This window comes from Petromyzon marinus, chromosome 55 (genome assembly GCF_048934315.1).
Source record: "Petromyzon marinus isolate PM22_M1 ecotype Great Lakes invasive population chromosome 55, UKy_Petmar_22M1.pri1.0, whole genome shotgun sequence".
Lineage (NCBI taxonomy): Eukaryota > Metazoa > Chordata > Hyperoartia > Petromyzontiformes > Petromyzontidae > Petromyzon > Petromyzon marinus.
Genome location: NC_133721.1, coordinates 7,568,673 through 7,587,273, shown reverse-complemented (window position 1 = coordinate 7,587,273; position 18,601 = coordinate 7,568,673). Strand labels below are relative to the sequence as shown.

Sequence of the window (18,601 nt, the reverse complement as noted above, 5' to 3'; positions counted from 1 at the left end):
TTTTGTTTGTTGTGGTTGCACCCGATTCAAGAGCCGAATGGCTCACAGGGATATACCAAATAAATGGAACGATGAAGTATGAACTATGACCCGATGGCGGTCGCGTCCTCCTGCAGCTCCGCCGTCGACTGGCAAACACCCAGCCGCTCTCTTGCCATCCTTTTCCACTTCCATGGTGAATTTGATAGATGAGTGTATGAAATTGATGTGGTTGATAAATTGGTTCAGTGCTGGCAGGCCATGTGGCCAGATGATGGAACGTGTCATCTACGTATCTCTTCCACAAGGAAGGACGTAGGGTGGATGTCTGGATGGCATCTGTCTCAAATTTCTCCATGAAAACATTAGCTACCACTGGCGATGATGGGTAACCCATTGGGGTACCCTCATTTTGTTTGTAGAATGTACCATTCCAGGTGAAGTAAGTGTTGGTAAGGCAGTGCCTTACCAAAGTTGGTACATCTGGATTCTGTCCCTGTTGGACCAAGTCTTCAATGATTGCAACGGTATCAGGTACAGGTACCTTGGTGAACAGGGTGACTACATCGAAACTGACAAGTAAATCATCTGGAGACAGTGAAATGCCCTTGATGAGAGAAACCAAGTGAGCTGAGTTAAGTACAGCTGAGGTGGTCTTGCCCGTGAAAGGAAGCAGGGTCTCAGACAGAAATCTGGCCAGTTTGTAGGTGGGTGAGTTAATGGTGGAGATGATAGGATTGAGTGGGATACCTTCTTTGTGGATCTTTGGAAGGTCATAAAATCTGGCTGGTCAAGCGGCCGAAGGTTTTAGAGGGCGCTGCTTGTTCGAATCGATAAAAGAAGTCGAATTAGTGATGATATTGTTGGCAATCATTGGAAGGACGTCATTAACCAGATAAAGTCTTAACCGACTGTGATGTTTCCATCCTACCTGCCTAGGTCAGCTGTTATTTCTGACTCCTTGTGTCTCTTTCTCTCTCTGTACCTCTCTCGGATCTCTCCACCGGTGACTCGGGCACTGCTACGGGGTCCCACTTTCTGCCCCGCCCCGTCTCCCCCCCCCTCCCCCTGGTGACTCAGGTGCTGCTGTGGGGTCCCACTTTCTGCCCCGCCCCCTCTCTTCCCCCCCCCTTCTCTCTCCCCCTACCGCCGATACCTATATCACCTCATGCCACGGCAACTCTCTCGCCTACTTCAGCAGTTTTTTTCTTGCCGTAGTTGTCTCACCTGATGACGATTTCTTGTGTTGTGATTGAAACGTCGTGATCTATTATTTTTTTACCTACGTGACTTTACCGAAAGAACCAAAAGTATGGTGTTATTGTGTTGCGCTGTTCATTTGGAAGGCGCAGAATGGCTGACTTCGAGCTTAATTGTAAAATTGAGCTAATGGGGTGAGCTGGGCAGTTGTTTTGGCAAAGGTTGCATTCCTCATTTGGGCATAAGAAATACTTGTTTCACATGTTTATTATCCGTAAAATATGATTTTCTCAAATATACATTTTGTAAATATAATTTATATTAAAATTGAATTAATAATTATTTAAGTATGTATTACGTTTATGCAGAATTATCAGGGGATGTAAAACGTGCAACAGATGTTTGGGGCAGATAGTAGATATTAAAATGTTTCTCGTGAAATCTTTGTTAAATAATATGTATGTTAAATGTTGTTCAATATGATCACCTTAATTGCGATTTGGGTGGACTTGATGCCGAGGAATTCAGCTGCGGTGTTCTGGCGTGGAGGGTGTCTATGATCGCTATTGCAGAGGTGCAATTGCCCTTCTGAAGAAAACTTTTGAAATAAAACTCTTGCCGTTTCACAAACCCTCGGTGCCCGGGCTCGTTGTGGAGTTGCCCACTTCTCCGGAGGACAGAGCACAACGCAGAGTCTCTACTCATCACCTCCAAACTTTATTACTTTTATTGTTGTCTAATTATCCGACCTGTTCCCTCTCGCAAGGATTCATGACAGAAGGAGAGGGGACAGGGCGGATCGGCTACATACGGTACAGTAAATACAAGAACTTTTTAAAGTAGGATTTGTTTTGTCTATTTGTATGTTCATGGCAATTTCATCTCGTAAAAACATAAAAAAAAAACTAAAAAATATGTATACTGTACACAACACCTTAAAAAATGTTTAGCAAAAAATGTGATAAATATGCTCTTACATAATGATGTCATGTGGCGTTTTTTAAAATCCAGCGCCCTCTTCCCCCCCAAAGCCACCGGGTAATCGATGATCTATTGCTTACACACCAGGCGTCTCCATGCAAGTGATGTCGAAATTGGAGAAATTGCTTTGTTGAGAAAAATATGGCCCCTTGGTTTCAATGAAAAAGCCTCCCACATAATGAGAAAAAATTATTGCTGCCTGACTGGCTGACACGGGTGAATAAGTGCGTGGGGATTGTGACGTCACCATGCACGTCTGCATGAATACGTCACCCGTATCCCACTTCGCTGAGCCGGGCTTCGTGCGTGCCCATGGGAAACCGCCTCCTCCACACTCGCCCCTCCCTCCACCATCGCCCCTCCCTCCACCCTCGCCCCTCCCTCCACCAATCTCCCTCCCTCCACCCTCGCCCCTCCCTCCACCCTCGCCCCTCCCTCCACCCTCGCCCCTCCCTCCACCCTCGCACCTCCCTCCACCCTCGCCCCTCCCTCCACTCTCGCCCCTCCCTCCACCATCGCCCCTCCCTCCACCTTCGCCCCTCCCTCCACCATCGCCCCTCCCTCCACCCTCGCCCCTCCCTCCACCATCGCCCCTCCCTCCACCTTCGCCATTCACTCCACCCTCGCCCCTCCCTCCACGTTGGTTGTTAATCCCGCGTATATTCTCGGATAAGTGCTGGCTAAAATGAAGGCAGGGTCTGCCCGCGTGATGCAACCCCGAGCCGCTAATGGTAATGATATAAACATATTGAACACTCACAAGGCCAGACACAAAATCACTGCCACCTGCCAGTTAAATATCCTTGTTTTCTGAGTTGTCAAAACTGGAGCTCAATTATAGTACTGTAATGAGTCAATTACTAAGTGGATTCAAGGCCGTAGCCATGGAGTCAACATTGGGAGGGACCAAATATTCCAGGGTGTCTGGGGGTCCCAACCCAGAAAAATATCTAAATTTTAAGACTCATTTCCTGCCTGAAATATAAAAGAATTCACTAACACATGGGATGGACTTTTTATTTATTTTTTACAATGTCTAATAGTGTATTGTATTACATCGCTCTGTTTTTACTTTTTTTACCATTTCTTGTTTCATTGTATGTAATGGCAGAGATTAGGGATTAATAAAGTACAACCATAACCACAATCATATAAACAAATCTATGCATTGATTTATATGAAGACAATTCCAGATATTTTAGCCAAGGTTTAGCAAATTGTTGTTCTCATTTACATAGCATAGCAATTATTTTTGTAACAATATATTGGGGGGGACATTTTGAGCATATTTGAATATTGGAGGGGGAAGTGTGTGTCCCCCAATATATATTATAATCACGGCCTTGAGTGGATTCATTTGTCCACGTGCACTCATTATTCACTGATCACCATTGTTCTATTGAAATTAGTCAATTGATATTGTTCTACTGTAGTCAATTGATAAGTGGATTCATTTGTCCACGTGTACTTCTTATAGTATCCACTGATCATTGCTCTATTGTAATGAGTCAATTGATATTCTTCTTTGGTTCTTTCGGTAAAGTCACGTAGAATGAGAATAAAATAATAAATTGATAAAATACGTGACTTTACCGAAAGAACCAAAGAAGATGAATCATTGCAGTCACGAAAGCTTTAAATCGAAAAATCAATTGATATTGTTCTACTATAGTCAATCGATAAGTGGATTCATTTGTCCACGTGCACTACACCCTGCATTATTTACTGATCACTATTGTTCTATTGTACCGCCGAAATGATGGCAATAAGGGACACGCCTCACATGAACGATTTCCCGGCTGGGCTCTTCCAGTCCTAAGGATATAAAAGCAGATTCGGTAACACAGGGCCGTGAGCAGTGCATTATTGTGCGGTGGTGTTCACTGGTCTGGTTGTAGCGGGCAGTTTATTTGGTTGCCTGTGGTTGTGTGAAAGCGTCATCATGCTGGAAAGTGTAGCAGGTTTGTCTGAAACGTGCCTTGTTCAATCTTAACTTTGTGGTGATTTGCTGTCCATATTCGAAGTGTATCCTTTTTAATAAGATGCTTCCTTTGGTCGCTTGAATTCACTAGACGTGGATTATTCCCTCTATATCAGTCAGAAGCTATAAAATGCCAGTGTGCAGATCGCCGAATTTGAAACCATCCGTGTGTACTGTTCTTGGTTTTGTATTAATGGTATTAGCAGACTTCTTGTTAGGTTCATTGAAATAGCACACCGCAAGCAATTAAATCATTTTTAGGTCGGCGTATGTGGGCCTGTTTATTTATTCCCGATGTTTTAATAAAAAGGTTATTCTAGTCTACGATGGTGTAGACTCGTCCATAACCAATTGAAAAGCGACACCCCCCCCCCCCCCCCCCCCGTCTTGCTGTGCTGCAGGAGAAGTGGAGACTCTGTACAAGCTGACGGTAGCCACGGGCGATACACTGTTCTCGGGCACCATGAACTTTGTGTATGCAACTATCATTGGCTCGGCAGGCCAAAGCAATAGGCAGCTTCTGGACCACTTCGGACTGGACCTTTGCCCCGGGGCGGTGAGTAGCTTCATTGTGTATCTAATCGGCTTGTGGGAATAAGCACTACGCACTACAGCTTGCTCTGTCCTAGCTTCTGACTGCATTGCCTGGCAAATGCCAGATTGCATGCTAAGGATGGGTTGAGCCTGGGTAGTGCTTGGATGGGTGACCACCACGATACGAACGGCTTGTGGAATAGGCTGCAATGATCGGTGGGTTCCTGAAGAGCGCATTCGTGCTGAATGTAATCTCGTTCTTCTGTTGAAAGTGCGATGAAACAAGTACATGCATGGGCAATACTCTTGACCCTGTGGTTTGAATGTGCCGTGTTGCCTTGGGCTGTTTTTGGCTGGTGGGGGGAAGGGGGGGGATGGACGCAATGTCTCCTTTGTAATACCTGAAACTAACACTTCATGTGCATGTTCACCTTTCGAGCAAAACTAGGTCTGACATCTACGATCCTTTTTGATGTTATGGCCAGATTGACATCTACAGCATTCCAAGCAAGCTTGACATTGGCGACATCCGAATGGTTCGTCTGGAGAAGGAGGCGTTCCTGGTGAACGACTCGTGGTTCTGCCGCTACGTGGAGGTCGCCGCTCCGGGTGGCCGTGTGCACCGGTTCCCTGCCAACCACTGGCTCGAGCAGGGCTCCATGGAGCTACGGGAGGGGCTTGGTAAGATGTGGGTGTTGGCAGATCGCCATTTTTTTTGCATTGGTCTCTACACGCATGGAGATGGTACAATTCCATTAAATGCTTATGGTCTAGCATTAAACCAAGGTTCCTTGTGGTTTTGAGGTGGCACGTATCTCTTGCACTATCCCTTTTTCTTACTGATTTCCCACAATTCCACCCAGGTTGTGCAATCGGCTAACGAAAGATGACGCCTTAATTTGGTTCCCCTCCTAATTATACTTCTGTCTGCATATGGAACTACATCCCTGAACAGTTGGCGAAATCACTTGTGTTCAGGCCTTTTTCAAATGCTGTCCACATGGCCGTCAAGACCTCTCCACGTGATTCTTAATTCTGCTGCGCAACAGTTCCCGCCCACAATGTAATTTAAAAGCTAGAATTTGACTTTGCAAGTTGTTGGGTACGTTCAACTCGGTGTTGTGGCTACCAGACGCGTGTTTTGCACTTGCTTCCACCCCTCGCATTGCAGGAATTCTGCCACAGCACGAGACCTTGGCTCAACTAAAGGAAAAGAGGGCTGAGGAATTGTCTGCGAGACGGCACTCGTTGAGGTTTGAGGCACAAGTTATTCATGGTCTCGTGCTTGTCCAATTGCATTGCAAATTGCTACGAATACACTGTTAGACTTGCTGTCATCCTTTGCCAAAAAATATCTAGAAACAACCAAGGTTAGTTGGAATTGTCTACTGTGTTCTGGTGTTGTATATGTCGGTTATGAAAATTTTGAAATAATAAATTAAATTATATTTGGAAAATTGCGTAATTATCAGAAATTATTAATTGAGAATTGTTTATTCTAGAGATAATTGTATTAATGTATGTGAATGGGGGTGATTATGCTAATGCGATCCCTTATGATAATTAGGCCCCGTATTGCTGAGGAGGGTCGGGTTATCAATCGGGATCATACAATTAGTCGTATTGCGTTATGCATGTGTGCTGTAAGTAGGCCGGATTAAACTCTGCTTCGTTTAATTTCGTATTAACGCTCGACAATACAATTCTCGCTTTACAATTTACCGAGTGCATTATAGTTTGTTAATTCAGATCTCAACGCAGAATACAGTTGTTGTAGATAATATTTATTATGCTTGAAACGTACAACCACTTCTGCGTTAATCAATTTTATTTTCTAACTAAACCTTAACTCTAAAAGATGCAACTCTCGGCTTGGAATTATCAATGCAGTACCAACACTAACCGTCAATGATTGCGTTGTCTCACTTTGGCGACGGCACATGTGATTAATTCCACTGCCTAACGCGAGCTCAGCTGGTGAGAGGGTCGTTAAACATGCGTGCTATTCTACACAAACCTTAACCCTATAATATGCAAATTCGTACACTGGAAATTAGCCACGCATTACTGCACCCATTCGTTGATCCATATGCAACATCATGCAATTAAAAAAAAACGAACGACTCAAATACTAAGTAGCAGTATCCCTGTAACTCGATGGCAACAATGTTCTTCACAATCCGTTGATACTTAATGTGCCCCCTTTGGAATGTCACACTTCTTGATTGTCCCGATATGAGCATCTTCTTGACGCCGATGCCGGGTGGTGCGTCTGAGTGGGGGAGGGTGATACGAATGGCTTTGTTCTCTTGTTCGGTGTCAGCTTTGCTCATGCTAGCAGATAAAGGCTCTTTCCGCTGCTGGATGAGCCAGCACACGCGTGGCCGCTGGCACTTGATGTAGAAATACAAGTCTTTGAGCGATACTTCGTCTTTCAGCTCCCAACTCGTGCTCGTTTATACATAACTACTCGGCGAACCTTGCCATCCTGTGATCATGGGGCCACCCCCGGCCTGCCACTCGCTGCCCTCTTCAGTAGATCTTGAGCTGATCTGCCGGTTGAACTTGCTGTGCCTTGTTGAACTGGTCTGTCAAGATGCTGGTTGAGCGATTACATTCGAAAAATCTCCACTCTGGGTAGTGGGAGGGGGGGGGGCGTTGCTTGTGTGTGTCATCCCATCAAGACATCTGCATCCATTGATCACCGTCCCTGCCCCAAGGTATCTCTTCATCCATGGGGTACAGATGGCTCCGTCTTTGCAACAAGCAATTTCCTCGCTCTGGTGTTAAATTCCTGTTATCCTGCACTGTGGGAAGACTAAGGCGGCCGGGAGGTTCTTTCTCTCTTTGGCTAGCCCTCGGTTTAACGTCGCTCATATCATTTAGTTTTGTTTAACCAAGATTTGTAGTTCCGATTTTATCTGGAGGTTGGATATATAGCTTAGTTTGGACGTGCGCTTTCGTGATTGCAGGAACTCGTGTACTTTGGTTCTCTTGGTAAAGTCACGTACACAGAAGATACAATGCGTGGCTTAAATTAGGTTGACATAAAATAAGTAATAAGACTTATTCTTATAGCCAAACTCTCTTTTTTCTGAAGAGAAAAAAAAATCAGTTGTAATGTTTGTTTGCCCTGTGTCTGATTCTGGGAATTTGAGCCGTTCTTTGGTGCTCTGGAGATTCGCAGATAACAACCGCTCTTTGTCCTGCAGTTTATTATTTATTTTTAATGGCCTTTTTACGATCTCCATCTGGCTGCTCCTTGTAGCAGGATTTATTAAAATTACTGGCAATTATTAATAGCAATTTTGGAACAGGCCTATATATCCAACACTGGGTAATTCAGAATGCTTAAAGAGGTGGAACTACGTTTTCCCACCGTTTCTTTTCAATGGTGTGCTCTTAATCTGTTTCACCTTCCTAATTGGGTTTTATTATTACACTCGGTTCTGGAATCGTGACCGTTTGCCCCTTTGTCAGTTGGCCAGCTGCCGATTACAAAAATGGGCAATCTAATTTTGCCACCCATATTGTAGTGACCAGTGTGTACCAAAAACCCTGGCCTTGACACCTAAACTATTGCGGCCTGCTTTTGATTTTCTGCAGGTGGCTAGAATGGCAAGCTGGGCTTCCCCTTGGAGTCGACAGCAAATCCTTCCTTGACTTGCCCTGCGATACCCGTTTTGATGATGAGAAAAGTGCCGATTTCAACTTGTCCTTTCTGCAAAGGTAAAGACACCATTTGTTTGCCACACTACTGTTACCATTTTGTTAGACATGTTGCTAGCTTTGAATTCTGTTCAAATGTCCCTGATTGGTCTGACTGCACTTTTGTACTTGTCGTTTAGTGTGCAAGATTTGGGTTTGAGGGTGTTCATGAACCTCGATGGCATGTCTTGGACGAAGATAGAAGACTTCCGTCGCTTATTTACAAGGGTCAAGAGTGAAATTGCAGGTTTGCACGGTGGGGTAGCTATGGTTTGAGTGGTAAACTAAGTCGAGGGTTGACTCCATAATTACATCTAAGATCCGATCCTGCTGGTTTTTCACCTACTTTGTGGAAATTAATGGCACCACACCGTCCCCTCCAGTAGCTTGCCATACCCTTTTTTATAATTGATTGCGAGACTTAATTTGAAGTAATGGTGTACATGTACACAACTGACCTGCGGTTTTAAATTGTAGCCCTGTATGTGGCATCTGTTCCACGTCTTTCTGCTATCTCCCGTTGTGCAGAGTATATTTCTCACCACTGGGATCAAGACTGGTTCTTCGGTTACCAATTCATGAATGGCGTCAACCCTGTTCTCATCAAACGCTGCACCAAGCTGCCTGAGAATTTCCCTGTCACCACGAACATGGTGAAGAGCAGCCTGGTCCGTGAATGCTCCCTTGAAGACGAGATCAAGGTGCTGTAAAGATCTCCCAATGCTTTAATTTGAAACTTGCCCCTAATAACCTTGTGCAGACCATAGCTTAAGCGCATCACTACAGTGGTGATGACCTGTGGGATTATTTTGTGTGCATGTTCACAGCACGGCAATGTCTACATTGTGGACTACCAGTGCCTTGATGGCATTCCTGGCAATACATTCAACCATTCCAAGCCCTTCTACCTAGCAGCTCCCATGTGCCTGCTTTACGTCAACAAACAGGGGCAGCTGCTGCCTATTGCTATACAGGCAAGTTGTGCATTTTGCGCTCGTGCTAGCATCCTGGCAATGGTATCTTTTGTTATCAACAGGGCCACATCTCTGACTTGTGTACTCCCGCCATAGATGGCACTAGCTCTCCCCTTGCCAGTGGGTTGGGTAATTATGGCATTCCTGCATTGGATTGTGGGTATTAGTAAAGACCAAGTTACCCTAATCGTTTCATCCACTGTACAATAACAGTCCTGGGTGCATTGTGTACTTTGGCAAGTACATGGCCAACTGTACTGCAATCATAGACAAAGTGATAGTCAAAACTTTTATGTTTTTACAAACGTATGAATAACAGTTTGTAAAGTTGGCAACAGGTACACACTCAATGTACCTACTAATCTATTCATTCTAGTAACCATGTCGTACATGGGACAATGAAAACATCGGACATAGCAAGCTTCGGTACGAACAACTGTGGCTTTACACAAACAATATTCTGCTGCTCCTACCACCATGCATCCACAGCTGCAGCAAAAGCCATCGGCGGATAACCCCATCTTCTTGCCGAGCGACTCTGCGCACGACTGGATGCTGGCCAAGATGTGGGTTCGTTCCATGGACTTTCAGATCCATGAGATCTCCACGCACTTGCTCAAGACCCACTTGCTGGCCGAGGTGTTCACCATGGCCACCTTACGGCAGCTGTCTACAATGCATCCTGTCCATAAGGTGAATCCATGGTTTTAATGTTGGCGTTAATAGCATGGGAGACTGCTAGTGACACAGTTATCCACTGCTATCTTGTATTTTTAAAATGCATGTGGTGCTCGTCACCATCCTGGCAGTCCTTGTACTGCCTGTCAACCAACAAGGCTTGTTTGTCTGGAGATGTGGTCTCTGGATTCTTAGATCTTGCCCAATATTCTGGTCATTTTTGTGAAGGTTAATTTTTACACTTGTGGGTTGTGTGGAACCATCCTTCCAGAATGTAGTGACTCCTTTTCTAGTAAACCTTTATCCAAATACATTTCCTCAATGTCATGTACATGTACCAAGACATGAAATGACTTGTGCACAGGACTTGCCCTCTCCTTTTTAAGGACGTGAAAGTGCATTCTTAAAGTGACAGTAGTTAAATTAAGCCTATTGCCAGCTAATACACATGGTCATCTGATTTTCTGACCTGCTTACGCATAGCTCCTGTATCGCCACCTGCGTTTCACCCTGGAAATCAACGTGCGTGCACGGACGCAACTTGTGGGCACAGGAGCCTTTGTGGATCAGGTGAGGGTTGTGGTTTTTACGAGCCTTTTGAAATGAGTTGCCATTTAAGCCACGGCATCAAAGCCTCCGAGGCAGTATTCTAATCCAACAATCTTACTTCTGCTGCATGAGCTCATTTTGTCATTGCTCCGTCTCCTGGATATCATCCAATGCATTCCATTGTTTAGCTGCTTGATGTTCACAATCCATTTACAGGAACTCAATCGTCCTAATATTCTTTCCAATGCGGTGTTTGACATTGCTCACACTCTTAACATCCTGGTATAATACCAAGTGTGCATCTACCCGATTCTGTGCACGTTTCCAAGTTTTAGGCACACGATACCAGCAAGTACTTCAACCTGCTCCTTTAATTTCATTTTGCTTTGTCCCTACTGACTATATCCAATAGTTTTAATAGCAAGGATGTAAGCTTTTGTTACACCTGTCCTCCAACTTTTCGGCTACCATTTTAAATTATAGTTGCCCAATTCATGCCCATACAGTGACCATGGTAAATCTCTCCTTCCCCTATTGGCCCTCAATACCTTAATGCAATTTTCCAAAGACTGACCCAACTTTGAAAGTTGCCACCTTTTGGCTCCTTTTGCATCACCATGCATATCGACACGTCCGAGTACTGCAGTGTCTTTCAATGGTAAGGCTTCAAATGACACGATCTTGAAATGTACTTGTTCAGGCGCTGTCAATTGGGGGCGGTGGCCATTTCAAGCTTGGTGGCAAGGGCTTGAAGGCGCTCACCTACAGACATCTGTGCATCCTGAAGGATGTGGCAGATCGAGGTGTTGGTGACTTGCCCAGCTACTACTACAGGGATGATGCCTGCAGCATCTGGAAGACCATTCACAAGTAACCAGACCTACTATACGCTGGTGCCGGTGGTTTTATGTGCACGATGATGAAAATGCTATCGGTGGGCACGTGCAACCGACTTGCAAAGGCAGTTCAGATATCAATTTTTTTGAGACCCAATTTATGAGTTGATACACTGACTTCATTTCCTCCCTTTCAAAACAGGTTTCTGACTGGTTCTTTCGGTAAGGATGTAGGTAGCAAAACTAAGATCGAGACGTTGCAATCGTCTTCAGGTGTGAGTGAGAAACGGGCTGCTGAAACAAGTCCTATATATACACAGCTGGGGGAGGGGGGCGAGAGCTTCTGCCTAAGCGAGTAAGAATTCCAAAGATGGGAACTGATGTGGGTGATGCACCTCCATGACAGAGCCGAGGAGGTAGCTATTGTAATGTCAGAGATTAGCATGTCAATATGTAGTGACGGTATATCCACCACCTAGGGGATTGACGTGTGCAATAGGAAATGCATGCGCGCACAACAACATCACAGCCAGTTAGTCTGCTAAACGAGAGCCACCGCCACATCGAGAGAAAGGGAGCAACGTTGGCTTTGTTAGTGGGTCGCCTACGTGACCTTTAACGAAAAAACCAACGAGTTGATTCCTGCAGCCACAAGCTTACAATAATAATTTAATGGCATGATGCTGCCTACCCCCGGGTAAATGGATGTATTTTCCCCAACTTGGTATATTTGTTATCCTAGGAATGATACAAGGGACTTTAAACACTACCACAATTCCAAAATGTTCCGTTATTGAACTTGATTTGAGACTAAGGTCGCTTCAGTTCCTGTGGCTTTCATCTTAACAGATGAAAGCACCATTACGTTGTTGTGCAGGTTTGTCGACAAAATACTTGCCATCTTCTACAAACGTGACGAAGACGTGAGAGGTGACGCTGAACTTCAAGTATTCGTTGACGACATCAACCATGCCTTGCTAAGCAACCCATCCAATGGTAATTAAGCAGCCCTGCAATTATGTCCTAGCACTTGCTGGAGGAAAGGTGTTTTCTACCAGGTCATTGGCATGCCCTTCCATGCTGGCCAGACCACTTGTTTGAGGATGGAAATGCATTACTACACCAGGTTGCAACCTGGTTTTAGTCAACAGGTGTATCCTGGCATTCTTGGCCACATAATATTAAAGGTGTGCCCATGACTTGCCATGAACTTGCAAGCAACCTCTAGCAAAACCAGTGTGCTAACAAAGCCACCATCATGCCATGCATCAATTTTTATTTTGGCCCAAGGACCACTGCCACATGCAAAGGTTTCTATGGACCCCAGCCCTGGTGGCAAAAAAATAAATTATCTAAATGCCAGTAATACAACATACTGCATTACCATAACTTTTTTCGTGCGGCTACTCGCATTTTTTTGAAGGGCATTTAGATCTTGGAATGCTTTACCTTAATATCAACTAATTTAATAAATATCAATGACATTCTGTTAATTTCTGGATTGGTATTTGGACCACTGGTCCCTGAACCAGGCCGAGCACCACTGCTCTCGTCAATAGCAAGACAATTGCTATAATTACAAACGAGGGGATATTTGAGCTTGCAGGTTTTACTGTCCAAGCATTGTTTTAACGCAACGTCATCGCTCGCTGCTCCTTTTAACATTGGTTCTGTGCTGCAGGATTTCCTACCAAGTTCACATGTGTGGCAGAGTTGAGTGAATTCCTCACCATGGTGGTGTTCCTGTGCTCTGCCCAGCATTCTGCCGTCAACTATGGCCAGGTAACGTAAATTCGGATGTTTGTTTTTTGAACGAAAGCCCTTGCAAAGTGATGTTCGGTTTATTGCTGACTTTAGTATTAAAAAAATGCTCTTCCCACCCTTACCGTGTGCTGCAGTTTGACTTCTATGCATGGATCCCAAATGCACCCAGTGCCATGAGGAAACCACCTCCAACCACCAAGGGTGTGGTGGACATGCCTTTCATCCTGCAGACACTGCCTGATGTGCAGGTGTCTTGTATTTCCATGGCAATCACCTGGGTGCTTAGCCGCAGTGCTGCAGAGGTAGGTGCTAGTTCCTGCATTTGCAATGTGGATTAAGGTTACGTCGGTCTAAATCCAGACTTAAAGCTTTCGTGACCTGCATAAATTCCTGTTCTTTGGGTCTTTTTGATAAATTCGTGTAGATGTGTTGCAATCCAAGCATTGTAATTTGTACATACCTAAGTGATCGTAATCAGGAAAAGCTGGCTGGCCTCTAAAGGAAAACCATTTATAAAGGTTTGAAATGGGTATAGCTCAAGTGTTCGGCTGCCTGGGCAGGACAGTTAATGTTAATCTAAATGGTAATCGTGGAGGGCATTGCTGGTGGTGGGTTTTCCACCAATTAAAGGATTGGCAGGTATAAAATTGCAACATTTACAGCCAGTTCATGGCTTAAAAGATTACAATGACCTTTTTAGGTATGCTTGTCCTGAAAGGGCAGCCACTGAACCCTGCCTAGTGGCTAACATGCATAACTAATCTTGAGGTGGGTGTACCAACACTTTACCCAATCCACGATCATCTGATGGGCCAACTTGTGCAAGTTGTATACCATATAATGCTGTGATTTTTTTTTAAGCTGCTGCACTGGAAGGTTAGACTTCGAACCCACGTCTTGGTTAAATCAAGTCTACTAACCATTATACAACGGTCACCTTTGTAAAGACGGTATCCTTTTTAAAACCTTGATCCATGATTTAGCAACCTCTTCCTGCTGCATGGAACTTCTATTGACCTAATTACAAGGGGGTCAACCAATGTCTTGAATGGTGTCTGTTTTTTTCATGAAATGCATGCAGAAAACCCTTGGAACTTTCCCAGATGAACCTTTCCAGAACCCAGATGCCCTCAAGGCCATGCAAGAATACCAATCCGACCTCGAGGTGATTACAAAATCCATTGTTGAAAGAAACAAGACCCTTCCCATCAAGTATCCCTACCTGAAGCCTGACAAGGTGGCCAACAGCATCACAATCTAAATGATGGGGGAAAAACCTGAGGATTAGATTTTTTTCATTTTCCTGCCTTGTCCTTGTGTGCTGAGGGACCAAATCGCGGTTTTGGTCTATGGAAGCTTTAACATTTAAATTTGCAATGCAATCTTGGATGTTTTCTAGTCTGTGCCCTTCCTTAGGCTTAAATGCACGTAACACTTAATTGAACAGGGTCCTGGAGACCCATACAAGATTTCAATGCAAAAATGTGCCACAATGGTGAATTTTAAGATGTTGAAGGAAATCTGACACTGACATTGATTTTCTGTGTGGTTTTCACAACTGTTGTGCCTTGCACTGTCCACGTTGCAAAAATGAAAAATAAAATCTCAACATTCTGCAGTATTGTGCATTTGGCTCTTTGCAATGCAGCAGTAGGCTGGTCTGCCATGCCCTCTGCTGCCATCGCCTTGCCTGTGCCTCGATCGTCCTGGCTGTGATCGTCCTCCTTGGGCACTGGGGGTAGTCGTCGAAAATTGACTAAACCAATAGTTCTCTGGCATGATCTTGCTCCACGCTTTGAAACTAGAAATCCAGGCGATGCCGTTCACACATGGTGGGTTTATTGAATCTGCCACCACGAGTGGACTATCTGAAACGACCAAATATGCCAACTCCACGCCCCATGCCTCTATCAAATCCCTGTGCCACGCAGAGCCAATTCTAAAATCTACAACTACATGCAAAACTGCATTTGTAACTCGTGCTTCCGAGGGGACATTTTAAGCCCTCTACTTTACCAATTAATAGTATAATGAAACTATTTGAACTTGTCACACCTTGTTCGATCACCATTTCACTCGTCCATTGTTTAAAACAAAACTCCCCTGAGCACTCGCACACTAAAAATGCTAGTAAATATAATGCCTAAAGCAGTAACGTCCTCCCACTTTCCTGCAAAAACCCCACCAGTTTACACTATTCAAAATAAATTGATCTCGTACCTGAAACGACTCCCCTTCAAGCCCCACACGGCACTCGAATCCATGCGCATATGGGATTAATTGCATGTTTTAAATTATTTGCACTTGCACCAAAATTAACATTTCTCAAACTCGCAACGAAACTTAATCCCAAACCGTCATTGTAAAGATTTCGGGTTAGGCTGTTACTAAAATAATACTTTATCCCATTATTTAGATTCTAGTTTATTGGTTACACGCTGTTTTACGGAGCTTCCTCATTCGGCGTCTCACCTGTGCCACGCCGACTCTTGCACCAAATCGATTTGTGATCGTGTCCAATCTCTCAAATTGGTCATCATCCTGAGCACTGTCAAAAATGTTCAAAAGAAAATGGGGTATTAAACTGAAGCATGCAAATATGCACCATTTGACAATTACATAACCACACAGGTTACACCTAGGGTTTGCTTGCCACCTTTAATGTGTCTTTGGCTTCAGATAAGTACCTAGCCATTCTACATTTCCTTAGCTTAGCAATACTAATGTAGTATAGCACTTGACACCCAGAAGACCTGGGCGGGGGATCAATAACCACCCGGCGACGGTGAGACCTCTACATCTTTAGCCCTGCGGCGGCAGCTGGCATCTCGTCCACACAGGCTCATACCTCTCGCCAACAGCGACCCTGCCGTCGTTATGGGGTCCCCCTTAAGTACCCCTTGGTGGCTCCTCCCCCTAGCTCGGACCTGCCTTTGTTCCCCAAGGTACCCCCTTAACACCCGTGACATTATTCTCAGCCGTCAACCCACTCACACCTCCCTGTGTACGCCATCCCAGCTGTCAACATCCCCTTATGAAATAAATCTAGACGACCCCTACGACAAACAGTAAAAACGTCACAAAACAACAACACTAACACTAAACCCCCAAGCTAACATCCCTATAGCCACAACATAATTTAATACCCAACAACCCAAAAATGCAACAAAAAACCCAAAGGAATGACCATCTGCAAGGAAAACAATACCGGATGGCCAACGTCAAAAGAGTCCCTCCAAAGTGTCGCGCTGCGCTCATCACACTAATGGCGCCGGCCTGCTCCCCCTCCCCCGCAAGCAGCAAGGTCCCTTGCGCAGTGGCGGCGCACTCTGTAGCGCGTTGGCTCACCCCACAAGCACAAAGCAGGCGGCCCCCCCAGACTCCAGACGTCGGGAACCATCTCCTTGAACGCGGCTCCTCTCGCTCTCAACAGCCCAGGTCCTTCCCTGCTCTTCTCACTCGAATCGCGGGGAGAAAGGCACACCCCGCTCGCAGTCGCAGGGCTCCAGCGACGCTTCGCCAGGCCGGCCCGGCGCAAGAGGCGTGGCAGACTGCAGCTAACACGTGGTGGCAGACGCACAGCAGCAGTAATGGCGCCCGGTTGCTGCGTTGCATCTTGAGAAAAAATGGCGCCCGGTTGCCGCGTTGCATTTAAAATGGCGCCCGGATTCTGCGTCATATTCAAAATGGCGCCCGGTTGCTGCGACGTGTCCGCACCAAATGGCGGGAACCATTACTTCACTAGCACTCCTTCCAAACTTTATTCTGCTCTTAAAAATAACACCATCTGCGAGCTGCTGCTATTCGTCCAGGGTTCACTGCTCTTCATCCTTTCACATTAAATACTTGTGCAAACTTAATTCTACTTTTCTTATTTCTGGGTGGTATTGAGCTTCATCCTGGCCCAAATGCCAGATTTTTCTGGCAGAAAAGGTGTTGGTGTTATACATGTCAACATCAATTCTCACTCCTGCCGTCAATGACTTGCAGATTACGATTGACAACTACAACCTTATTCGGCTTGACCGAGGATCTAAAGGAGGTGGAATTGCCATCTATGTTTGTAATACTATTGCACGCTCACCAGCTCACTCTTTGTTTAAAAAAATGTTACTTTGAAGGTTTGGCTCTCAGAATAACTCTCCCAAATAATCAACAGATATTGGTAGTGTGCTGCTATAGACCGCCTAGCAGGAAGAATGTTGAAGCTGCATCTGCACTGAGAGAGCTTTTTGGGGGCCTCTCTAAAGGTGAAATAGTTTTAGATCTAAATTGGAATTGGCTAAACCCGCCGGCCGTGGCCACAAATTTTACAGATGAATTTAACCTGTTTCAATTAATAAATGTCCCCACAAGACCCAACCTAAAAAAGTCCGGGACAGTCAACTCTGCTTGACGTCCTATTAACAAATGCCCCTCAATTTCGCACTGACTGGTGTTCTGGGTATTAAACTTAGTGATCACTCCTTCATTTTTGGGGTGAGATCATCAGCCAGACCCAAAGCCCCCCCTAAAAATGTTGAAAAGCACTCTTTGAGGCACTCAGGCATTTCCTAATTATGTGCTTCACTCGGATATTGACAAGGTATGTGATATCCCCAACCTGACTACGGCTTGGGAGACTTTCAGGTACACGTTTCTCCAAATTGTTAACAAACATGCTCCGTTGGTTAGATTTAAAAATAAAGGCAACCGCCCACCATGGTATGATCCTTTGATTACAAAGCTCATGAAAACTAGGGACAAGGCTTGGGCATGTGCTCAGAAAAGTAATTTGGTAAATGACTGGCTAGATACAGGATTTTAAGGAATAGATGCGTCAAAAAAATACGGCATGCAAAAAATGCCTACTTTTCCTCCACTCTCCTGGAATCACATGGAAATGCCAGGATTTTTTGGAAAACAATCAAATGTATCGAAAAGGCATTCAAAACAGACAATCTGCCCGTTGAGCTTAACCGAAATGGGGAATATTTTTCAGATCCCAAAAAAATAGTTAACATTTTTAACCTTTTTTGATCATGGATTGGGAGTCACCACTGCTCGTGCAAATTCCTACACCCCTGTCCAAACATTAAACGAATTTAGTTTCCAGCAAATCCACGAAAGTAATGTGCTGAAACAACTGTCCTACCTCAAAGGGTCCTCCTCTACCGGAGCAGATCGTTTTCCCGTCTTTGCTCTACTAACAGTTGGTCACCTAATATACAAACCTATAGCCCATATTTTCAACCTGTCCATCAAAGAAGCATCAGTTCCTCTAGAAAGGAAACATTCCTATGTCCGTCCAATTCACAAAGGGGGCCCTAAAAATGATCCCAATAACTACCGACCTATCTCAAGCTTGATTCCATCTATCACTCGGGCTTAAGATTTGCATTGAACTGCCCATATAGGGCCATAATAATTCATAATAA

General features: G+C 44.8%; 1 protein-coding gene across 1 annotated transcript; it reads left to right on the top strand.

Moving 5' to 3' along the window:
* Window positions 1-4,008: 4,008 nt before the first annotated feature.
* Window positions 4,009-14,802, top strand: LOC142905614 (polyunsaturated fatty acid 5-lipoxygenase-like). The gene is made up of 15 exons (XM_076052310.1): window positions 4,009-4,121; window positions 4,543-4,697; window positions 5,161-5,356; window positions 5,847-5,928; window positions 8,282-8,404; window positions 8,524-8,630; window positions 8,912-9,084; window positions 9,211-9,357; window positions 9,847-10,050; window positions 10,519-10,605; window positions 11,285-11,454; window positions 12,298-12,416; window positions 13,102-13,202; window positions 13,319-13,486; window positions 14,266-14,802. Exons 1-15 carry the CDS (start codon window positions 4,103-4,105, stop codon window positions 14,443-14,445), a joined length of 2,031 nt encoding a protein of 676 aa, XP_075908425.1. The 5' UTR covers window positions 4,009-4,102; the 3' UTR covers window positions 14,446-14,802.
* Window positions 14,803-18,601: the final 3,799 nt, after the last annotated feature.